This window comes from Chionomys nivalis, chromosome 20 (assembly GCF_950005125.1).
Source record: "Chionomys nivalis chromosome 20, mChiNiv1.1, whole genome shotgun sequence".
Taxonomy (NCBI): domain Eukaryota; kingdom Metazoa; phylum Chordata; class Mammalia; order Rodentia; family Cricetidae; genus Chionomys; species Chionomys nivalis.
Genome location: NC_080105.1, coordinates 29,560,602 through 29,585,419, shown reverse-complemented (window position 1 = coordinate 29,585,419; position 24,818 = coordinate 29,560,602). Strand labels below are relative to the sequence as shown.

Here is a 24,818-nt window from a genome sequence, read left to right as displayed (position 1 = left end):
ACCAAAGGAGTCGATGCACTCGGTTTTTGACACTTGGAATTTGCTAGGCTAAGAAGACATTCAGGTGGAAACGTTCCAAAGAAGCACCGATTGGTTTTATATAGTTGATGTCTGGAGCTGAGGAACGTAACCTAGGATGTACTTACTGACGGAGTCTACGTTACACAGACCGTGACTAAAGACAAGCGCAGACATGATCCAGTGTGATTGTACGACAGACCAGGGTCCTGAGATGGTTAGTGACCAGGTGAAAGGGAAGGCCCTAGATAAACAAACAGATGCTGCCCTAGAGCTGGAATAAAGACCTGGTCAGTATGGTACTGTACTATACATTCTATGAGAATGAGTATTCCAAGGAGGAATAGTAAAAAATAAGATCTGAGAAAAAGAGGCATATTCAGTGGTGCGCTTGGCAAATCCTGAGTTTCGAAGGTGGCGGTGACAGAGGTCAGCCATGGAAAAGGAATACTGCAGAGACAAGACCGTCACAGGTGCACATGAAAGACAAGATGGATCCAGACAAGCGACATGTCATGTTTAAGAAGCTGCCTTTGGCCGGGCGGTGGTGGCGCACACCTTTAATCCCAGCACTCGGGAGGCAGAGGCAGGCGGATCTCTGGGAGTTCGAGACCAGCCTGGTCTACAAGAGCTAGTTCCAGGACAGGCTCCAAAACCACAGAGAAACCCTGTCTCGAAAAACCAAAAAAAAAAAAAAAAAAAAAAAAAGAAGCTGCCTGTGAGGAAGAAGGGAACGGTAGAGCAGAGGTGAAAGCTGATAAAGAAGTCAAGGCATTTTACTGTCCATGAAATATAAGAAACAATGGAATGCTCACATGCTGGCTGGCTGGTATCTGCATCCTGGGGAGATTTTTTTTTAAAAGACTTATTTTGTTATTATTTTAAATTAATGCCTACATGTGTGAGTCTGTATATGGATATGTGCTCACAAGCGCAGTTGCCCTGAGGCCAGAGGCACTGGATCACTGGAGCTAAAGTTACAACTGGTTGTGAACTGCCTGACATGGGTGCTAAGGATGGACCGTGAGTTGGCTATAGGAGGGATGCTGGCTCTTAAGCACCTAGCCACCTCTCCAGCGCCCGCACTGGAGAGACTGTATTAAAAAAGACTTAAAAGATACAGAGGAGGATCTAGAGGGCCAGTGAACAAAACCCTCAAATGTTGGGCAAATGGTGAAAGGGTAGATACACAAATACATAGTGTGAAGGTTTATATCAATTAGTACACCAGTCAGATCTAGAATCAGCTAGAGGGCAAATCTCTGGGCGTGTCTGCAACTGAGTGTCTAGATTGGGCTAATCAAAGTAGGAATGACTACATTAAATATGGGTGATGCCATCCCAGGCTGAGTGAGGTCCAGGATTGAACAAAAAAGGAGAAAGTGAGTTGAGCATCAACATTCCATTCTGTCTGCTTCCTGACTATGAATGCAAAGCAGCCAGCAGCCCCAGGATGCAATGCGCCCAGCCGCCCCAGACACCTCACTCCACGCCTTCCCGTCATGGTGGACTGTACCGCCAAACTGTGAGTCAAAACAAATCCTCCCTTCTTTAAGTTGCTTTTGCCCAGTATCTTGTTCCAATATGAGAAGAATAACTAATATATGTATGAGTGGAGGTTTGCTCATAGGATTGCTCATGTCCTCTGGAGGACATGATTTAATAGAATGCGAGATGGGGTTTGGGGCAGATTAGGGAGATGGGAAATAACCGTGGGGGAGTGTGGATGATAGAACACTGTAGGGAAGTCTAGTGGGGAGCCAGACTGTTGAGGCTGGTATGCCAAGAGGAAGGTGTTATTAGTCCCTCTTTACGTGGGAAGAAATCAAGGCTCAGAAGGTTAAGTAACTGGTTATAAAGTAAGTAAGCGAGGGAGCCAGCATCCGAGTGTGGTCCTGTGTAATTCTTTCCAGTACATTAGGCTAAATGAATCTGTTGGTCCAGGGAGTAATTTCAGCTTCTAGAGGGAAGCTATTTGAGACCTAAACTTTAATCTTACCTATTTATCTGCTCTGTCCATTTCTATTAGTGTTGCGAGAGACCCCACCCACACTTCTGCTCTGCCACCCTGTGGTTCACAGCTATGGAAAGTGTTGGCAACGATGAGCAGAGGGCAGCGCTGTAATATGGCGTCTCCTTTGAGGCAGTAACTGCCTCTGAGGCATTTGGCGCAGGACCGAAGGCAAGCAGGAAGATTACAGAGTCATTAATGCAGTCATTGTTTCTTGAGTGACAATTACCAGATACAAATGAAATAGGGTCCCAGGAGCAAGAGGACTGCATGGCAAACCTGGGGAGTAACTCCTCACCATGCCTGGCACAGTTAATTCTCCTGGTGAATTCTGTGGCAGCTTCTAAGGCTTTCTCTAAGGCTGGGGCATCAGAATCTTCAAAGCGATCATGCAACCTGCTTGTCTGGGCAGCTAGCAAATCTAAAGTGGCGGGTCATGGCTCACGTATATTGTAAATTTCTCACAGAAGTCTTTCTAGAGGAGCCAGATTATAAGTTTCCATTCTTGCAAATAGTCTCCTCCCGTCTCTCTGAAGAACTAGATACCAAGAGTTTTTACTTAAAAAACAGAAGGAATTGTTTTTTTTTTTTACAACATGGATAGGACTTTGGACTATTTGAAAAATAATAAAGTAGGCAAGTGACTTTTTAGGTCAAATTTTCAACAAAGTCAGAGCCGAGATGTAGCCTTTTTAAATTTTCTTTTTCCCCCAAACTGAAATTTTCATCAATACCATGGTTCTGTTGGGTGGCTGGAGGGCCAGTTCTCCAGTGTTCACAAACAAATCGGGACTTTACCAATCCACTTTGGGAAAGATTTCTTTATACAACGAGGGAAAAACTCCTGTGGATAAACTTATACAATTTCAGTGGCAAATGTTAGCTATGTGTCTGGTAAGAGAAGTAGTTTTTGAAACTTTAGCTCTCTATAAACTATGGAATTATTAATAATTGGTACTGAATGGGAAAGATACAATGAATAGAAAGCACTGACACACACTTATCAGAGTAAAGACCAATATTAATTTAGCAGTTTCATTCATATATATACACACACACACACACACACACACACACACATATAAATAAATAAAATGTACATATGCCTGGGTGTGCCAGTTTGATGGACATGTATTTCTCATTGCTATTAGAGTCAACAGGTTTAGCAGCTGTTTTCAGACATCGCTTAGGGACTATATTACATAGAAACTGTAGTCCTATGGTGTGCTTCTAGTGCTACGGAATTGATATGATATGAATAGAATACTCTATTCTAGAGGTACTCTAAATGCCCTTGCAAACCCGAACGACTACTCACTTTGCTCAAGTAACCAGTCGGTGAAGGACTCAGAATTGAACATGCGCTTATGTGCGCTGAGGGATGCTGGTGTGGTTTAACATTCCTTGGAAGAGAAACGTCAGAAGCCACGGCTGAGCCTGAAGTGAGCGTCAACCGGTAGCTTTCTCCGTATCCCACATTTTGAGTTCAGCGACGCTAGCTGTATTTTCATCTTAATAACGAGTTTGGATGCTTCTGATGAGCAAAACGTCCACAACAAACGTGGAATTCTTAAGAATTATGATTTGTTATTTGTAAAAATAATCTCTTCTGTAATTAATAAGTACTATTTCACTAGCTTTGCGGTGATCATTCGCTTTAAGAGATAGTCTCAGTTTCAATTAGCACAAAGAAGTAGATCTTAATTCCTGTGTCGTTTCTTGATCTACTTACACGTGGTACCAATGTATAAAAATGCATGGCAGTTACGCTAATTAAAGTTTACTGTATGAAACTTGGCATTTACTGTTTCAATTAGGAAAATTTTCTTCTCTGCCATTAACCCACCGTACGGTGCTGCCCTGTGGTGACATGCAAATACCGGATTATAGTTCTTTCTATAAAAGGTTCCATATAGAGGGGGTATTTATTAGCATTGTGAAAAGTGTAAGGTAAAAACCCCTTTAGTCCCCTTAAGATGGAAGAGAAGTGCCACAGAGCAGCGGCTCTCAGCCTTCCTAATGCTGCATCCCTTTAATACAGCTCTGCATGTTGCGGTGACGCCCCAGTCATAAAAGTATTTCCATTTCCACTTCCCAGCTGTAATTCTGCTACTGATATGAATCACAGTGTAAATATCTGATATGCAGACGGTCTTTGGTGACCGTGGTGAAAGGTTTGTCAGATCCTCCCTCAAGGGGTCAAGACCCACAGGTTGAGAACTGCTGGCGTAGAGTATTATTGCTAAGATAAAAGATGAGAGGTTAGCGGGTGAGAACGTGTTCAAATCCCTAGCCCGGCAGTAAAGGAAAGCATGGAAAAGAGATGCTTTTTAAAGAGTTCCTGCTTTGGTTCTAGTCTCGCAAGGAAACGAGACAGGTGAGATGGACATTGCTGGTGGGAAAGTGTGGTGCCAGAACCCCAGGGAGAAAACGGAGGAAGAGGAGCCAAGGAAAATGCCTTAAAGCAAGCAATTCATCATGTGACAGAAGAGTATGGCATATGGCAGGTTATTTTGGGATATAACCTATCAAGACGTTCTTCAAGTGTCAGAGGGGACCAGGGCCTGAGGTGTGTACCTGCACACACATAAATAACATGGAACTATGCACAACACAGATATACATATGCACGTGCCCATTTTTGAGGGGCTTTATATTGGGAAAATGAAATCTAGCATTGTCTAGCCGCTTCGGTTCCATTATTCAGAGATAAATGATTGAAAAGTCTCTATTACCTCAAAGTGCCAAGTCTGAAAGGTCTGGAGAAAGGGGGACTGCGGAAAAGGTCAGTGAGTTATAATCCTTTAGTGTAGTTTATATTTAAAAGCTTTTATAGAAAGATTAATAAGGTATCCCAACTCCAGGTACAAGTCCAATTAAGAAAACTTAATATACCCAAGGTGCCACGAAACGTGATGTTCTGAACTGTGCTCCAGCTGCCTGCCCAAAACAAAACTCATGCTCGTAACAATAAAAGGCAGAAGAGCTAAATCGCCAGTCCCCCCACCCCGCAGGCAGACAAGTACTGTATTCCTGTAATAAAAGCGTGAATGTCCAACTTTTCAAGTAAATTAACAAAAAAACTGCACATGAGGAGATGATGCATAGCAGCGCCAAGCCATTCTCCTTTCCCGCATACGCAGAAAGCAAGCATGGTCACAACCACGTTTATGGAGAATGACGTTCAAACAAAGCGCAGGCTCCGCGGTTCTTTCTCTTACCGTTGTTGCCAGAAGGTAACGATACGGTGTTGGTTGGCATGAGGTCAGTGTTCACTTTTCCGTTCTCAAATGTGTCATTTTCAGTCTGCTGTAAGTGCCAGTTGAGGCCAAAGAGATGCATTGCTGAGGGAAAAGCACACAAGTTGTTTAAAGGTCTGTTGCTCCGAGCTCCAAAGGCAAGCGCTTAGCATGCTTATAACAAGACTCATACGGAAAGTTCCAATTTCCATCTTATGAAATAACAGGGGTAATTGTGCGACACAAATTATAAACCAGAATTCCTCAAACGCACGCCATCTATGTCGCAGTGCCGTGGACGATGACAGCACTCCCATAATGATCGAGCATTACTCCGTTAATTGGTACCAGGATGGTCTTAAAAAGGAAACAGTATTAATCTGTGTTGCACATGGTAAGAAAGCTAGAGAAGTCTCTGAAGCGGCATTTGCCAAATCTTCTTGACCAGAGGTCATATGAAGATTGATCACACTGTTACTAATACTCCATGTTCTTGAAAACCGTGATATTTGTTCATTGGATTGTGATCAAGGCAAACCATGTTTCACAGAGGAACTTGATGGCATATGAGAGGACCACAGAAGATTTAGATGTGTAAGACAAAAGGAAAGTCATTGAACCTTGGTCTCTCTCTATATCTCCCTGGCTGTCCTGGAACTCATTACATAGACCAGGCTATCCTCAAACTCACAGAGATCCACCTGTCTCTGTATTCTAGTTAGGGCTGGGTCACAGCGTGTGCCACCACACCTAGGTAAAAGTGCAACACTTTAAGATGATTAAGTTTTGAAGTTAGAGCATATGATACAACAATATCACTGATCAAGCAACATGCAGTTATCAAGTAATTCATGTGGGTTTTTGAAGTGGGAGTGATAACTTCAGAAATTTGTAAGTCATACATGTTTACTATATTTCTTTTTTTTTTTTTTTCTTTTTCGAGACAGGGTTTCTCTGTGGTTTTGGAGCTTGTCCTGGAACTAGCTCTGTAGAACAGGCTGGTCTGGAACTCACAGAGATCCGCCTGCCTCTGCCTCCCAAGTGCTGGGATTAAAGGCGTGCGCCACCACCGCCCGGCCAGTATTTCTGTGTGTTTATCAATGTTTCTTCTTTATTTAAGATATTTAGAAAATACAACTAAAAACTATGTGATATGATTGTGAGTATATACATTCAACATAAATTTTAGTACATTATTTTTATCAATTTGTTTAAAATATTTAGAAGACTGTAACTGACATATTAACCATTAACAATGACTAGACATTCACCTCCACTCCGTGGAGCATACTTTAGAATATTTCGTCTATATTCTGCATATTCCCAGGGAAACCCTCTGATGACCACAGTAGTGCACTATGAAAGACAACTGTGTTTTGACATTTCTATCATTATGTATAGTGGGATTTACAAGTGATTTGGAAAAAGACAGATGCTCTCAGAAGCCTTCTCTCAGAGGTAGTGTGCTAACTGCCCCAACAGATAACTGCTGTTACATATCCAAATAATATAGTAAGAAAAGTATAATACGACAGGGCAAAGGGCAGTGCTCAATCCTTAGGTTAGTATTCTATCTTTGAAAATTAATGATAAATATTATGCTTACTTAAAAACGAGGTGTGTGTTTATTTAATTAATGTACGGACTCTTAAAGATAAAGTATAGTTGGCATTCGGCAGGATTTTTTTTCTTTTTATGCTGTAGTAGAATTTCATTTATGTACTCTAGCTCTAGGTTCCAAATTATGAAAGTATTTGGCATTGTCTAGCCAGACCACGGCACATTTTAATAAATAGTCCCCTTAGCTCCAAGGCTGCCAACTGGCTGGAAAAGCCACCTTTTTGGTCAAGATGGAGGTAGCTGATGCCTGGGAGAAGTCTATGCTGACAGTATTGATAAAAGAATATTTTAACATTACATGGATGTGTGTGAATCTCTAAATGTGCCTGTGCAAGGGGATGCACACACAGACTCCAGAAGGGACCCTGCCTCCTCTGGAGCTGGAGTTGGGTATAAGTCATCTGACATGGGTTTGAGTTACGCTTAGGACTAAGGCTACCTTGGACATTTCAGTAATTATCTGTTAAATCAATGAGTTAAAATGGGCAATATTTCCAACTTAAGAAAATACTTTTGCAGGTAAGATAGTAATTTATGAAAAGGTAAAATAAAACTAAAATTAAATAGATAAGAATGAAGAGCATATTATTATTAAATAATAAATTTTCACATAATACATGAAAAGCAGGTAAGTGAAAGTCTATCAATACTATATATGTCAAATGGGGTGTATTGAAACATCAATAACTTTAGGATATTGTTATCAGTACCACGTGCTGTTAATAATATCTAATATAAATGTACAATATTAGTAAGAGATGCAGCAAACATAGTGATGCCTGCGGTACATATTTGTTATAAATGCATAACTGCATACTCCTTGGTTAAATTACGGCCTCCCAGTGATTCTGTCTAAACTCTGATTTTCATGGATTCAGATACAGACTTTAGAACCCTTGAATTCACAGGTCGTCATCTTTCAAGGGGGTAGGTATATCTTCATATGCCATTTTGCATTAAATTACATAGTGTGTGAGCGGCGAAATGTCAGGAGCTTTCTAAACATTTATCGCTTCGCACGCTCCTCAAGGTTTTACATACTTCAGCAATTTCCAAAGGAAATAGCGGGAGCTGGTTCTGCAGACGGCAAGGCGTGACAGGTGTGTTCCAGCTCACAACAATTGATACAGACGTCTCCGGCTTTGAATGGCTTGCCTTCTGTGCTTTCAACTTTATCAGCGTACAAAAACCACACACATACAGCAGAAATCACAGCTCAACTTTGGAATTTTTGGTCTTTCCTCGGACTAGCAGTATGGGGTGGGATACTTCTCAATGTTTGGCTAGAGCAGTGGGCTACAGATTGCCTGGACTCATGATCACAATTTAGGAATACTCTCCAGCACTCGTTGTTAAGCTGGGGCAGGTTTGGTAGGAAACACAGAGTTTATTTTGACACCTGATGTTTGAAATCTCCAGTTGGTTTAGCAGAGATACAAACCATCACCTGTAATCCATAGGAACAAAGTTCCGTGAGAAATAATTTACCATCACTGTCATAGTTTAATATTAAAAAGGACATTAGTTTTCTTGAATGACCGATTTGATCATATTAATGATTTTAGTAGACTTTGAAGGACAGAGATAACCTATGGGATTGTACACAGATACCAAACGTGAAAAAGTGAAAGGCTGTTTGTGTTAGGAGAGCTATTTTATTGTTTGCCAGATGGGAAACAGCTTTAACACACACACGCACACACACACACGCACACACACACACGTGCACACATACGCATACACACAATCATTACAAAAGTATCAACAAGATGGATTCTGTTTCCACTTACGATGCTAATTAATGAGAATCACATCCATTGATATCACATGTTACTTAATATCTCCCTGAAAACAGAAGACAGTGAGTTGTTTAGCCTTAGGATATTATCGACGTTGAAACAGCCAATGTTTGGTGTTTAGTGAGCTCTGACGCTTACATACACTTTGGGTTACATGTATATCCATATGTGGAGTTAATGAGAGGGGAGAGTGAGCAGGAAACAAACTCTAAAAGTCAAAATTGCCCCAGAAATTACTAAGCAGTGATGCAGTAAAACTACAGGGTAGACAAACAGAGGGAAAATGAACCTAATAAACTACATCTGCAAATAAAGATGGCTTAGCCCAATTCTTCAATCTGGAGTTGGATAGCAGATTGGACCCCACAGGAAAGTATTTGATGCATTCTTCGTCGAGAGGCATGTGCTTGCTTTTTCTTAAATTGATTTCATTTTTATTAATTATTTTTTTTTTATTTTACATACTGACCACCGTTCCCCCTCCCTCCTCGTCTTCTGTTTTTCTCCTTCCAGTGTTTGCTTTTCCCAAACCTTCCCCCAAAGTGCTGGTATCTTCTAGACTACCTGCTACGTTCTGTGAGAGCTCAGAACTAGAACCAAGGTGCACACAGTGTGTGGCTGCAGAACAGAATGATTCCATCACGGGGCAGGACACCAGAAGAGTGGAATGGGTTCTGTTTAGTGCAAATTCCAGGTGTCAGGAAGGAAGTGACGTGATCAAGCGAATTCATGCGCTTCATTAATGACTGTCAGCCCATGGCTACCCGAACTGTTCTGCAGTCTGAAACTATGATTTGTCTTGCAAGAGACGGACAAACCTAGTGCCTATATGAACTTTTGATAAGGCTGTAAAATGTTCCACCTTACGGAAGAGAGTATTGTAATCCCTCAGAAAAACAAGCAAGCAAACAAAGGAACAAAAACCCACAATGACTGGATGATCCAGCTCTTGCTATACCTCCACAGATGGGAGGTGAAGTCTCAGAGCTAAGTGAGCAGCCCTGTCTAAAGCAGAACCAGTCCTAACAATCATGACGAGGTGATATTCATGGTCTGTATATTGATAGACACATGAGCGAATGAAGTGTGGCAGATGTGCGTCACGAATATTATCCAGTGGTCATGAGCATCTCTTGAATAACCTCATCCACTTGCCTCTATTGAGGCTCGTCCTCTTACATGTCAGTGGTATTTGTCAACGTTAGCTACTCAGCTTCATTGCCTTTAGCCTCCTCTGGGAATTCGCCTGATTTTTTTTTTGTTTTTGTTTTTTATTTTCCCCTAGCACCCTGTTGTTTCTTAGCTGCCCTCATCAACTCCTGAGTGAATATCGAGTGCTACTGTAGAGTGTCTCTTCTCTGGTCCCTTGCAACTGCTTTCAACCATAAAATGTGGCTACAGTCAAGACGCAACGCTGCCTGGACTCAGCTTCAAGAGCACCGATGTCATCTGCGGCCGGTCCATGCAGGGATCATAGAAACATACCAAATAGTGCTCTTAGCATGGGTCCTGGAGTGAGCACAATCATTACAATGCACACATACTTAAGCCAAAATGAGCCAGCATGTAGTGGCATACCTCTGAGACGGTTCAAAATAATCCCTGCCTCTTGGTATTCATCCATAATACCCTTATAGATTTCTCTCCCCTTGAGTGCAGGCTTGATTTAGTAACTTGCTTATAATGGGAAGCATAAGGCGAGCATCATGGAATGTCTTTTCTCATCTTAGGTTATAAAAGGCTTGAGCTTCTATTTTGGTTGTTCAGATTTCTCCCTTGTACCGCTTGCCATGGGGAAAAGCAGCTGTCACATCATATATCAGGCAGTCCCCTGGAGAAGCCATGTGGTGAGAGAAAGGCCCGTCAGAACCCCACGAGCGAGCTGGGAGCACACCCATCTAGTACCAGTTAAGCTCGTAGAAGACACGTCAACCCCAGCCTACAGTCTGACTACAACCTGAAAGAGCATGGGGTAGAGACACAAGCTACACTGAAATCAGACTTTACAACATGTAGAGATGTGAAGTGAACGGATTTTGTTTGAAACTGTTACCCTGGAGGCCACTGGCTCCCTACTGACTTATACAAGTCTTCCCCTGGTGTACCCCTGCGGTGTGAACACTCAGCAGGTCTGGCCTTGATTTCTCTTACATCTTAATTGTGTTTATACCTTCAACTTGTAATTCCATGTGGACAGATGACTTTGGGATTGGTATTCTTAATAAAAGTCTTTATAGACTGCTTCACTTCTAACTTCATGTCCTACACCTGACATGCCTAGAAAACCTTATAATTTTGATTCCCGGGTTCCATTTCTCCCCCACCACGTCACTTTACGTGTTAATGACTGACGCCGAGGCTGGATCATGGCTCTGTTGTTTATTAACTGGGTTCCCATGTTACTATCTAACTTCTGAAACTGTCAGTTTTCTTGCCTAGGAAACGGAATTATAAGTATCGACTTTATACATTTGCTGTAAAACCAAATGAAGATGATGGGTAAAAAGGCCTTTGATTTTAGACAATACTTAATACAGCTTAAGTCATCAAAATGCAAACCCTGGGCTGGGAGATGACCCGGTTGTTAAAATGCTTGCCACACCTGCATGAGGACCCGAGGCTGGCTGCCCAGCGTGTGTGTAACAACCCGGGTGTGGTAGCCTGCTTGGTTTGCAGCCCTGGTGCTGGGAAGGTGGAGACAAGTGGTTCCAGGTGTTTGCCGACTGCCAGTCAGCCCAGCAGGGTCAGTCAGAGGGCTCCATGTACAGCGAGAGGCCCGGTCACCCTAAGTTCTCAGGGACCCTTCCACTTCAGAAACACAGACCTTTACACAAGACTGGAAAATTAGGTGGGGAGTGACTGAGGGCCCCCCATGTTGACCTGGTAATTCTCAGAAAGAGCATCCTTTCTCAGGTCAGGAGAACACAGATTTCTTAGACAATTCCCCTGCAATACATCTTTAAGCAAGTTGTAACATCTGCTACTTTCTCCTCACGAAATGAGAGCTTTTTAAATATTACTGTTCAAGTGAAAGATTACAGACTTATAATATCAACTCTCAGAGTGGCTTATATGACTTCTAAGCCATCGATGGCTACTGAAGCCTATACTATAGCCAAACAGCCCACTCCAAGCTGTCTCTACAACACTACTGATTATTGTTATTACTGTGTGCACATGCGTACACACAGCCATCATGGCACATGTGGGAAGGGGCGGGTTGGCTTGAGGACAAACTTTGTGAAGTTGGTTCTCTCCTTCCACCTTCACGAGAGTCCCGGGAATGGAATACAGGTCTTCAAGCTTGGGTGGCAAGGGCCTTTACCTGCTGAGCCATCTCGCCAGCTCTAGAGTGTCTCTTTTTAGGTAGACTCTGGTATCCTTGGACTGTGACCAATTTTATGATGATGAAAACAAAAATATTCCTTACGTAATTGAAAAACATTCTCTCAATAAACTCTAAGTTTTTTTTTTCTCCCCTCTAGGTTTCTCTAATAAAAGTTAAAGGGGGAAAAATCCCTGGCGAATTGAAATAATTTTGAGACAGTGTGTTAGTAAAAATACATCAGTAAAATTTTATGAAGGGATTTCTTTTAGATTTGAACACCATTCCAGTGAGAGAAATTACATGTATTCTTTTTCAAGGTGGATGGAAATGAACAAACCAGTTGGCTTTATAGTTACCTTCTCATTATAAAAGGGGGGGGTGGATATCAGTGTTTTTTACCAATATATGCTCGCTTGACACTTAGAAGCCAGCATGTGGAACACTTGAAACCAAAAATGTGTGATTAAATAAAATTATATACCACCAAGTAGCAAATTCGGTGCCGTTTTTAGATTCCCGTTGAGAGAAAAGGTGCCAAGTGTGATCTTGTCTCTGGGGACCATGCCACTGGAGTTGTTACCACAGCTACTATTATTTCTACTGGCTGTCTGAGTCCTCGGATCCTGCCAAGTGCGGATAGGAAGAGGGGGTGGTGACAGCTGGTGACAGAGTCCAGCCGTCTGCCAGAGCCTTGGAGCAAATTACAGGGGATGTTGCGAAGGGAACACAGAGGCAGGCACCCTTGCCATCAGCAACCTGAAGTCTGAGGAGTGCACTCTGAGGTTTTGGCAGCACTGAGCATGGCTCTTAGCAGGCCTGCCATTATGGCCTAAATGCTGTTTAATATTACAGGAGCCAGGAAGCTATCTCACAGAGACGAGAAGCACAAGATAACCTGAGGACTGAGGTCAGAAGAGAAAAGCCGACTTTAAACGTACCATCCTGAATGTTTGCAGGCTAGTTTTCTTTTTGTTTACCTCACCCAGCAAAGGCCTAGAGCTCCGCTTTCTTGTCATTTGGCTCTCATCCAATACGGCATGTCTTCCCCCAGATAATCTGTGAGAGGAAGACTCGTGGCACACGGACCCCGTCACAGAAGTTATCAGGGGAATAAACGCCAGAGCTAAGGGTCACAGCCAGGGAACTGCCTGGGTATGGTATACATTTCCTGGGATGCCTTCAGGAGCCTTTGTTTCTGTCAGAAGGCACCTGAGTCCTAGTTCCAATTCTGACTCCATCTATCTCAGGAACTCTAGCAGGTTCATGGGCTTCTTAGGAATTTAAGAATATAAATATTTATATCATCGTTGAGCAAAGGGAAAAATACCCACACCTGGGTATCAATAAAATAGCAACATATTAGAAGACCCTATTGTTTTATTTTGATTTTACAAACAACCCTGCATGGATCAAAGTACAATGAGACATGATGATCCTTTGAGTGTCTTGGACCTTTCATTTTTTTCTTGTTATTTCATGAATATCTAAATAGACATGAAGCACATGTGGAACTGAGTAGGCCTTGTAGAAGAAAGTAAGAAAAATACCCTTAAATATAGGGCAATGATTAGACTTGATACATAGTCCCAGAAAGCAACCACGTCTTCTATGTAAAATGAAGCCTCTCATGTAAAGACTGGAGTTTATAATGTGGACCCCCACGGTCTACGCCATCATTAGGAGGACATCATTTCCCATAAATTAGCTTTTGTTTTGGATTTCCCGCTGTGTTTATATGCATGTTGACAGAATGTGTTAGGCAATATTTTGGCATTCGAATTCATTACTATTTGTTATTAACTTTTAAGGCTAATATTATTTCAACAGCCTACACTTTGCTGACCCAAATATGCTTCTTTTAAAGTCAGTATTTCTCACGCCAGCTTTTATATCCATATGTTTTCCCGTTGTCATTATGAGAAAGGAAATTATTCTCTTTATCAACTACATGATATTTTTGTATTCAAAAGTACCAATGTTTGATGGGGCGAGGTCCTCTGAGAATTTAAGAGAACACTCTAAAATCACAGGCTTATGAGTGAGCAGATTCAGGGAAGAGGAAGAAGAGAGCGAAGCTACAGGAACAGCCCATATCTTGTATTTCTACTGTGTTCTTCTTCTCCCTCGTTTTTTTGTCATGTCATAAATGAATGGCCATCAACATGTCTTGATGGGAATAAACAGATTTAATACATATGCTTGTTTCTGCCACAGTTGACTCATGTTATTTTATGCACGGTGAGATTTTAAAAATTTGGCTTCTGAAAGTCAACCTATTCTTACTGCCTAGTGTAGCGTAAAACACCGATAGACACCACCTAGGAAACGGTCCTCCCCCTGCTCACCGACAGCCACTGGAGAGGCCGAGGGCATCAAGTTGTGGTGTGGGTCACAAAGAGAATGAAGTTAGGATTTCTAAGGCGGACTTGTTTCCCCACTGTCTCTAGTTTCCTCTAGTTTGGGGACTCACTGAAAAAATCATTCTTTCTCCAGTTTAACGGAAAGTACGCCAATGCAATCACTAGACCAAAGGGGACAGGCTATTACCAGGCCAGAGGATCGTGGAGGAACAATTGTCATTATTAAAGAATATGCCTATTTCAAGATCATTTGTGTGACGTGTATACTATTCCCTCACTGCCAAAACACAGCATTTGACTCTATCAGCAAGGGCGTCAGAGGACAGTTCTTAGCAGCTTGCTGTGAAGCCCCATGGCTGCGCTCATTACTCGGAGGTTTGCAGTTCTGACTCCCTCTTCATCTGGATTTCTTTATTCCACAGCAGCTTTCAGAACTACGCAACAAACATTTCTGTATACTAATGACTTAGTTAAGCATACAGATTTCCCTCTTTGGCTTCCTCTGAATTTTTATAGGACAAAATAGAATGGCTGAGGTGTAGCTGGGTGGCAGAATGCTGGCCCATGTGTTCCCCAACACACGTACATAAACACACAAAAATAAAAGTCAGAGAACCTAGGACCCGCAAAAAGGAAATCTTTGAAATGTTAAGATACTTTACCATCAATAAAAGGTCAAACTATTCAAATATGGAGATACTTAGTGGAATGTTGGCTTATTAAGTTATGGCAAAAAATCTACAAAAACAGCCCCTTTATAACAGTCCAATTTAGCACAAGGTGTTCCTTTCCTGAGAGAATGACTCATGAATGTGGATGTGTGCCTTCCAGCATGTAGTTTCCAAAGAGACACTGAAAACGACTTCGGTGACCATTCTGGGGCCTAGGCACAGGCAGCTCACATGGGTTACTCTTAATCCTCCACACACCAGAAACTTGGAGCACCTTGCTCATCGAGTTCCACTGTCTACTTCCATACTTCAATATTCCCGCTGCACCCAGACCTAGCAGTCGGTATTAACCTCCTCTCCCTTGACTGTCACTTCACCGCACACTACGGGGGGCGGGGGGGGGGGGTCTTGGGAAGCCCGTGACCCCAGGCTCCTCCGGCATTATTCACTGGGAGAGGACCTTTGCAGAATTACTAACGTATTTTAACAATCACTTGTAGAGCACCTGTGGGTGTGTTTCTAAACAAACCAGAGGGAGCTGCAGTGTCCGGCCCCAGGAGATTTGCTCCCGGCGGCCGTGCGCTTCTGCATTTGCTGGTCTCACTGTCCTCGCCTAAAATAAATGGCCCACTTTCCCGCTTCAACCATGCATCTCTTCTCTATGTGTGACTCCTTTCTGAGACCAGAGAGAAGGTCTCTGAAGAAGCTAAAAGCATCTAAAAATATCTTTACTCCGGAAATAGAAAATAAAGATGAAAGAGATAATTATTTGAGATGGCCGAAATTATACGGTTGGGTTCTATTTACAAATTCAATGCAACTCACAGAGGCCCAACCACTCGGAGCATTTAGCTGGTTACAGTTAGAAATGTACTGCACGAGATTTAAGATGGAGAGCAGCGGTTCTCAGCCTTCCTATTGCTGCAACCCTCAACGGAGTTCCTCATGCTGTGCTGACCCCAGCCATAAAATTATTCCATTGCTACTTCAGAACTGTAATTTTGCTACTATTATGAATTGTACTGTAAATATCGTAGGCAACCCCTAAATATCATCTGACCCCCCAAAAGGGGTTGCAACACACAGGTTGAGAACCGCTGATCTAGAATGAGAAGACCTAAAGCGAGGTCACTCTGGTCTACAGAACAAGTTCTAGGACAGCCAGGGCTACTACACAGAGAAACCCTATCTCGAAAAACCACCACCACCACCACCAACAGCAACAATAATAAAAGGACCTATCTCCTCTATGATATGATTGGGAAATTTTTACAATATTATTTTAAAAGTGGTTATTTCATATATATATATATATATATATACATATATATATTGTCTGAAATGACTGGCAAAGGTTTTATGACACTTTGAGAGAAAATTTGACAATATGATGCTAAACCCAGCATCTCCTATGTAAACAGAAAGCATTACTAAGGATGAATGGAATGACCTATAAGCAATATTAATAAAACCAAAGTAAAAATTCATGCTTACAAATTAATTTTTATGAAAGAAGTATTAGGCAGCCAGAAGTTCTCCCCTGAGACTTTCCTCATAAGATACCACAGAACAAGAATTCAAAATGGAAAAAAAAATCTTTTTGTCATTCAAATGTTAATTATCCTGTCCATATACAACCTGCAAATTCTTAGATCTGAGCAGAAAAAAAAAACTATAATACACTTTCAAAATGAGATGATCCTGATATGGTCCCCTATAAACTATGTACTGGCTCCAAGCATGAACATGGACTGATTTTCTGCATCTGGAACCTTCTGGGTTGAAAGCCTGTGGACATTACTATCTGGTGCATCGGGCAGTTAGGAGAAACAGGCACGAGGCCAGGTGTGGGGGCATGCATTATAATTTCAGCAGTCACAGAGGCATTGCTGTGTTTGAAATCTCTCTGGGCTACACAGTGAGCTCCAGGCCAGCCTGGGTTAGAACCTGGAGGAAGGTGACATCAACTAACATCAAGCAAACACTTGCAGTTCTGTATGGCACATGGGTTACTTTGTGAAATATTTCCCGGAAGCAGTAGTACATTATTACTAAACTTGCTATTGACCACAATCCAGTTTTTCTCCAGATCATATAAATCTTCCTCCCATTTACTGTTGGTCCACACTGCTGCGGGAGCTCAGGTCTGTGGGAGCACCTTTTACAAAACAGCTAACAAATGACTGTGCGGAGACACAACTTCAAACCTTGAGTTTTGAGGGGCACGGGTTTCAGAAATGGTATCGAAATGTTTATAATGTGAAACGCACATTTGACAGTTTCTTCTAAAAACATGAGATCACTGTGGTAAAGACTATGTCTTACTCAGATTTGTGAATTCCATCTCTAAAGGAGATATTCAGTACTGGCTAGATTTAATGGAATTAATGTCTAAGGGAGGTATCGATAATAGTTAAATATTTAATGGAATTAAACTGAGGCACTGGTATTAACTAAGAGGAGAATATAAAAGGCAAACAAAAATCCAGAAGTTTCTGTCAGAACCAAGAGCTTCGTATTTCTACAGCTGCATGTAGGAGTCATCTTGCGTGAATGCCATGGGCTTGCTTTCGCCATGGTGGGAAAGGGAGGATATGGTGGAAAAAAAATCTTTCCTCCTGAAGGTCAGAAAGGATCATGAAAATGGCCAGGGAGAGAGAAAGTGGGCTGTGGAAAAGGAAGACAGGACAGGATGAGCCTGAGGATGAAGCAGTAAGGTGAAGATACCCCTCGCTGGCCCTGAAGTCAGCCAAGTGAGGCTGGGCAGAAAGTTACACAGGACAGGATCACTGGCTTCTTCTTTGGAAACACGGATCCACTCCCAGCATGAGATGGAACTGGGAAAGGCCGGGCCTGCAGTGTCGTGCATTTTGAAATCACTAGATTGTTTCTCAGCACTATGTGTAAGCAGTCCAGCTGGAAAATACAGCTGTTCTTTGACTCACTGCATGATGTGTGCTTAAAAATGTACAGTGGGGGCTAGGGGTATAGGGCAAGCTCCAAACCTTAGCACTTGAGAGTAGGAGGAGAGTAGTAAAAGCTTGAGGTCAGAGCGAACCATATATGGGGTTTCTGCTTTAAAACAACAAAGCAGGATACCCAACAGCAGGGCCTCAAAGTGAGGCTCTTGCCACTTCTAGCACTGACTCAGTAACAGAAACTGGGTATGCTGATTCTTCTGTGATCAAAGAGGAAACAGATTTCCTTATGCACCTACCCCCGACACGCACCACCCTCATAACACACACACACACCACACAAAACCCTCACACACCACATTTTCTGCATATCACTACACACACACCACACAAAACCCACATACCACATCTCCTGCATACCGCCACACACCTCACAAACCCCCAAGTACCACATCTTCTGCATATCACTATACACACACCACACACACACCACACAAAACCCACATACCACATCTCCTGCATACCACCACATACACCACCCCTCATACCACACACACACACCACACACAAACCACCACATACCACATCTTCTGCATATCACCACACATACCTAGACATCAAACTATACGAACACATCACACACCACATACAAGCACACCCCACACACACCTACATCACACACATCACACACCACTCCATATAGACACGTCACGTACCACATACAAGCACACACTAAACCACACACACACCACACACCTACACCCTAAACATCACACACTACACACAAGCACACACACCATACACACCTATAGACCATACCATCACACAGCACACACGAAAGCATACACCACAGGCACACAAACACATACACACACAAGCACACACACACTCAAAAAGGATTTCTTCATCACAGACTGAGTAGGCAACAAATGTTTTAAAACTCAGAATTGCTTTCCTTTACGAGTTTTAAAAACTTTTCTCCCATCACGCTTTATAAATAACATTTTAAAGTATGTATGTTATAGAAAGAAGCAACAAAAAAAGTCTATAAATTGTTGTGGCAATTTTAGCTCAGTTACCCAAAATTTCTAAAGTAACATCCCTTTCCACTTAAAGATGCTAACTATGACAAGGGCTGCAGCTCATTCAACAAAGAATAAAAGATGCATCTCATAACTTTTCTCTAAGTGGCATGTAGACTTCTGTCTTTGACAACTGACTTTCAGAGTTACATTTAGGTCATGTGTTAAAATGTAAAGTTTGTCCCTAAGTTAAAATGCAGGTCTTAGCAGGCATATCTTTCTCAAATGCTCAGAGTCAATAAGAGCCGCGTTTCATAAGCTCTGCTAGCCTTCTATAATCTCGCCTCCCCTCCCTCTCCTCTCTTCCCCTCTTCTCCTCCCCTTTTCTCCTCACCTCTCCCTTCTTTCTTTCCCCTTCCTCTCTGTTTTCCCTCCCTTCTGTCTTTCCTAATCACAGCACATGGGAGGGTTCTACCACTGAGCCACAAGCTCTCACCCTGGCCTTCTTCACCTTTTATATTAAGTAGCCATGGTAACTGCAATTAGTTGTTAGATGTCTCTCTCCTTCAAAATATTACCATCTGTAAGAGGGCACTGACTACACTATTATCACAGTGGAACCTGTGACATTGTGTCTTCTGCAGCCTGTCACCAATCAACACACCTGCTGAACGAATGGACGGTCATCGGACAGGTAGATGAACGAACGCTTCCTATTCAGATGGGTGCCTGTTACATAACTAAAGGCATCCAAAGAAGAACTTTAGAACCCTTATTGTCAAGGAAGAAGGACCGAAGGACAAGGTGAGCAATCTGTAGACATTTATAGATGATGTGGGAACAATAAACATGTAACACACACAAAAATGTCTTAGCGTTATTTCATCTGTTCAGTTCTAAGGTGGAGCCATCGACTATGGAGTTGGGAATATGAAGATTGTAAAGCGTTTGAGAATTCCTAGCAGTCAAGATAGTCCTTCTTTCGCCCTTCTGCAAGTAGCCACATCTTCTATCCTTACTCTCCATATGTTGCTCTCCGAATGCACTGTGCTCAGGATCACTGATGTAAAAGCAAATGCAGGGGTCACACCAGCTGAGAACTTATGCATTGTAGGGTAAGTGCTTTATTGTGCTTCTTGGTTGTCAGGGTTTGGAGCTATGGCTACAGTCTACAGAAACGATAGCCTAAGAGAGAGATGTCACTGGACGTTACGGACAAGCTACTTAACACGAGCACAAGTTGAAGCTGTGATAACTCTAGTGATTTTTTTTCTAATTGTTACCGACCTAGACTATTTCCCAAGTCAAGAGATCCCTATAGTCAAATGAAAAACAGTCTGTCTCGAGACTGTATTTTTGATAGTATTTATTTTAGCGGGTCTTCTACCAAGCTAAGAGTGAACAGACTATTTCCGGGGGAAAGAGGAGTATAAGCATTTGCAAGAGTTCCTTTTCTTTTTGTGAAAATAATAAGACATAGAATAAACTCAAAACCAAATATGTTATCCTATGCTAATAAAAAACAACAAAAATTTATACCGTCACAAATGAGCTAACCAAATAACAGAGGCTTTTCCCATGTGAGTTCAATCAGGAACCACTGTTAGGACATCATAGAGCTGGTAGTAGACTACACTGGCTTTTACGTGACCTGCTGTGCTTTTCTCTGTTTCTGGGCTAGACAGGGAAAAACAAAGTCTTACGAAAATTAACCACTAAGACTTCCCACGGAAAGCCAGGCTAGAACACTAGTGATATGGCCACACTTCAGTGAGGGTGGAAAGAGTGTGCAGACTTAGAGCACCGGTCTTTTACTGGGGATAAAACACAACAAAACACAGTTTAGTAGAGTTTGGTTTTCGCTAGATTTTTCTCCTTTTTGAGATCAAAGACTCAGTGCTCTTGAGACATGTTTAATCAAATCAGTATTTTTCCCCTTCCCCTCAGAAGCTGTTTTATTCTGGACCTCCATCTACCATTGCATCATACTTTAATGTGTCTTAATTTCGCAACACCAAAAACAAAATATTGATTGCAAAATTTAAGCTTTACAGTATCCTGCTTCTAAAATCCAGGATAAGAAATCACCATTTTCTTGTAATTGATGAAATCGCAGCAGCTCCCTTTCTATGTCAGGGAAAGCGCATTCTTTTTTCCTGTATGTTAGGCTTCAAAGGGTTAAGGGAACACGCTGTAGTGGATACTGGGCTGTAATTCATGGCATGGCTGTGTCCTACAACCCACTAAAAAGGTACTTTTATTACAAAGACATGTCCAGAAAGGAGAAAAGAATGTCAGCCCACATTTTATTTTTGCCATATATATTTAACTGGTTGATTTTCCAGGACGCATAAAGGTTTGGCGTGCATTTCCTTCTGACCCTCACTTGCACACATCTAGTTGGTGCCATAATCAATTTCAAGGTACACAGAAAGGTAAATATGTTCACAAAATGCAAATGTGCTCAAAAGCAGTGCAGATAACGGCTATGAAATCCTAACTGCACTGAACCGTGGCTCCACGGGCTGCTTTTTACCGGGTTCAGGGAACGCTCCTGTCGCTAAACAGCCCTTTTAGCAGACAGATGACAACATCTATTTTAGGACTCACTTGGTAGCAGCTGTTCAGTGGAAATAAATAACAAACACACATATATTTTAAAATGGAAAGGAAAATTGGAAATTCGCGTGGTTCTTTGGTTAATAGCACGTGTCAGGAAGGAGCTCAAAAGAAAAATAATGCTGAATTATCTATAGTCTTTGGGACATGAATTTATAAACCTCAAAAAAAATTCAGTTATTTTTTTTTTTTTCTGCTACAGGAAAAAAACCCGACTGTGTTATCACAAAGACATGCAAAGTGACTGTTAAAGGGCCCAGTTCCTTTTTAGAGGGTGACAGTAACGGTTGGGATGACAGTCAGACAATTCAGTGACTATAACCATCACTGAATTATATACTATAAATGCGAGAGCAAACATCTGCTGTCAAATGAATTATTGGTTCAGGGAAAACCTAGTCAAAAGGGCAAGAAGCTAGGAAACCATGCTAGCATAAAATATTTTGATGATATTTTTCTTTTCTCAGTGTTCTTTAGGCTGAAAGATGACCAAGTTGGTGATCAATACTGTCAATTTAACGGAATCTAAAATCATCTTGGGTGACAAAGCTCGGACCACTGTGTGATTGCTACAGATTAGGTTAGCTGACGTTGGACAACCACCCCTAAATCTGATGTCACAGTCCAGGGCACCAAAGTTGACGACAGGAAACCGCCAGCTAAGCATGGGCATTCATGTCCCTCTGCTTCCTGTCTGTGAATGCCATGTGACCCGCTGCCTGCGGCCCTTGTTGCCGTGGTTTCTCTGGCTGTACCCTGGAACTGTGAACGAAGATGAGCGCTTCCTCTCTCCAGTTGCTTTCCCCAGCAATGGGAAAACTAACTAACACAATGCGCAGACTCCTTTGAGGCTTCCTGTGAGGGGAAGACAGCAGAGGAGCTTCAGGCTCTGCCTAGAGGTACGGAGCCTAACATAGCGACTGTTAATCATGCTGCTTTTGAGAAAGCTGATGGAAAAGGCTGGTCTAAGTCCAGCGTTGACTTTGATTTGTGTTAAATGATACTACTCATGGTCACATTTCACGATGGACTGGATCTTTTTCTATGAAAACTTTACGCTATTCTTTACGGGGCGGGGTGGGAGGGTCCTCTGTAAGGAAAGTGTGCGCATCAAGACTCCGAGTCACTGTATAACCGCGAAGGCAAACAGCAGCAACAGCGAGCGAGCAACAGACCGATCGTCTTCCGGCCCGTGCTGTTCTTCACTGTCCATCTTGAAAACTGCCATCTTGGAGAATCAACAAAAGGGGAAGGTGAACACGTTAGGGAAGGAAAAAGTAGGTCGGGTATTTTTTGATAGTTCCACAATCAGTATTAGATTTCGCATTTTTACTTGAGTCAGAGGGATCGCCACCGTGTAAGGGCCTATCACCTTAAAGGACAGGCACAGGAGAGGATTTTAATTGGGAACATCCCGAGACTGCTGAGAAGAACTCTGCTCTTCCTTAAACTGGGGTACTCAGAGTGACAACACATGGACTCCATTATATACCAGCGAGGGTCTCCACTCCGCTCCTCCCTCCACGCCAAGGGCCCTCGCGATCTCCCACTCTAAGCCTGGCCTGCTAGCGGCGTTCTCATCTGTGGTCTCCAAATGGTAGCCACTCGCCACCTGTGGCTGCTCGAGTTTCAATTAATTAAGAGAGAAAGGGAAACTTCAGTTCATTAAATTAATGAGCCACACTTCAAGCGCTCAACAGCCAGATGTGACTGGTGGCTAATGAATTGGACAGTGTGCCAACGGGGCATTTCTATCATCAGACGGAACATCTGACGGCGCCACGGGGATCCTCGATGCCCCAATATGTTCTGTGGACCCAGCAGCAGCACTGGGGGGGCCTGCTGGAAATCCACAATCTCGGTTCTCACTGCAGATCTGCTGACTCAGACTACGAGCTTCAGCGGGATCCCGAGGTGGCACCTGGGCACGCTCAGGTGGAAAGGCACAAATCTACACTTCATTCCTTAGTCACCTCTTCTGGGATGCCCCCAAAGCCACCTCATAAACACAGACGGCATGAATTTCCACTGCCATGTTTACGTTTCGTAAATCTCTTTCCTGTTTCCGGTTTTATAGAAACCTCATGGAACACAGACAAAATACAATGGGGTGCTTGACAGTTTCTGAACCCTTCTCCTTCATGTCTCGGCCATGCGACTTCAGGCAGGCTTCCTTTTAAAGAAACAGATTTACTTTAGTTAAATGGAGATAAAATGTTGGGCTGTGGAAATTAAATGTGGAGATTCACACAATCTCAAGCAATGTCTGGTGTGTGTTCCCTAGGCACTGCTGTGGATACGCTAAGCTCCTCTTCACAGGCCTCTCTGTAATATCAGGCACCCCCTACCCACCCCCACTGCCTTTCCACCCCACATGCCATTTCTCAAGCTTCAAGAAACAAAGATAGATCAGCTTCTTAGGGAGACAGCTCTGTCAACCAAGTGCTTGTCGTGCAAGCATGAAGCATTGAGTTCCCACCACCAGCATCCATGTGACATGTTGGGAGTGGTGGCACATGCCTGTAAACTCCAGTGTTGGGGAGTCAGAGATGGCAGCTATCTGGATCTTTCTGGCCAGTCAGTTTATACAATGAGCTAGTCCCAGGTTCAGCAAGAGGCCCTTTCTCAAAGCATAAAGTGGAGAGTAACAGATGAAGACACATGCACACAGGCACACATGTAACGTGTGGCCACATATATCCCCCCCGCCCCCCAACATGCTGGTAGATAAAGTAAAACCTGGTTACATAAAGTTTTTGGCTCAGTGTTTTAGCTAAAGCTATGTATTTTCCTTCTTTGCTTTTTTGTTATTTTAGCCATGGAGGGTTAGGGAAGCATGTAATGTTAAAGATAGGGCATACACACAGCTTGATGCCTTGACTCTGAGTTTCTAGAAAGAGAGCCAACTTGAACTCTTAATATCTACCAGAGGATATAGTAAAACACTGACTTCAATGGTTACCGAGGAACTGGAGTAGGGCTCACCAGCAGAGCGCTTGCGGGTCACTGGGAGAGCACTCGCCTCGCGTGCAGGAGGGCCTGGATCTCTGCCTAGCACCAATCAAAAGTAATGCAGTTCCTGAATAAACTTAAAAGTATTTTTAGACTGCTTCCTAGATTAAATATAGACTTTAGAAGTATGGTGTGAGAGCTATAAATTGCAAGGAAAATTGATATATCTAATCAACAATTAAATTAATAATGTTATAAAAA

General features: G+C 42.6%; 1 protein-coding gene across 9 annotated transcripts in view; it reads right to left on the bottom strand.

Annotated features, from left to right (window-relative positions):
* Positions 1 to 24,818, bottom strand: part of Tenm3 (teneurin transmembrane protein 3) — a 707,864-nt gene that overhangs the window by 140,267 nt on the left and 542,779 nt on the right. For all 9 annotated transcript variants that reach the window (XM_057752171.1, XM_057752173.1, XM_057752172.1 and 6 more), the window contains one exon: positions 5,251 to 5,373. In XM_057752171.1, the coding sequence (XP_057608154.1) occupies positions 5,251 to 5,373 (123 nt within the window). The remainder of the gene's footprint in view (positions 1 to 5,250; positions 5,374 to 24,818) is intronic.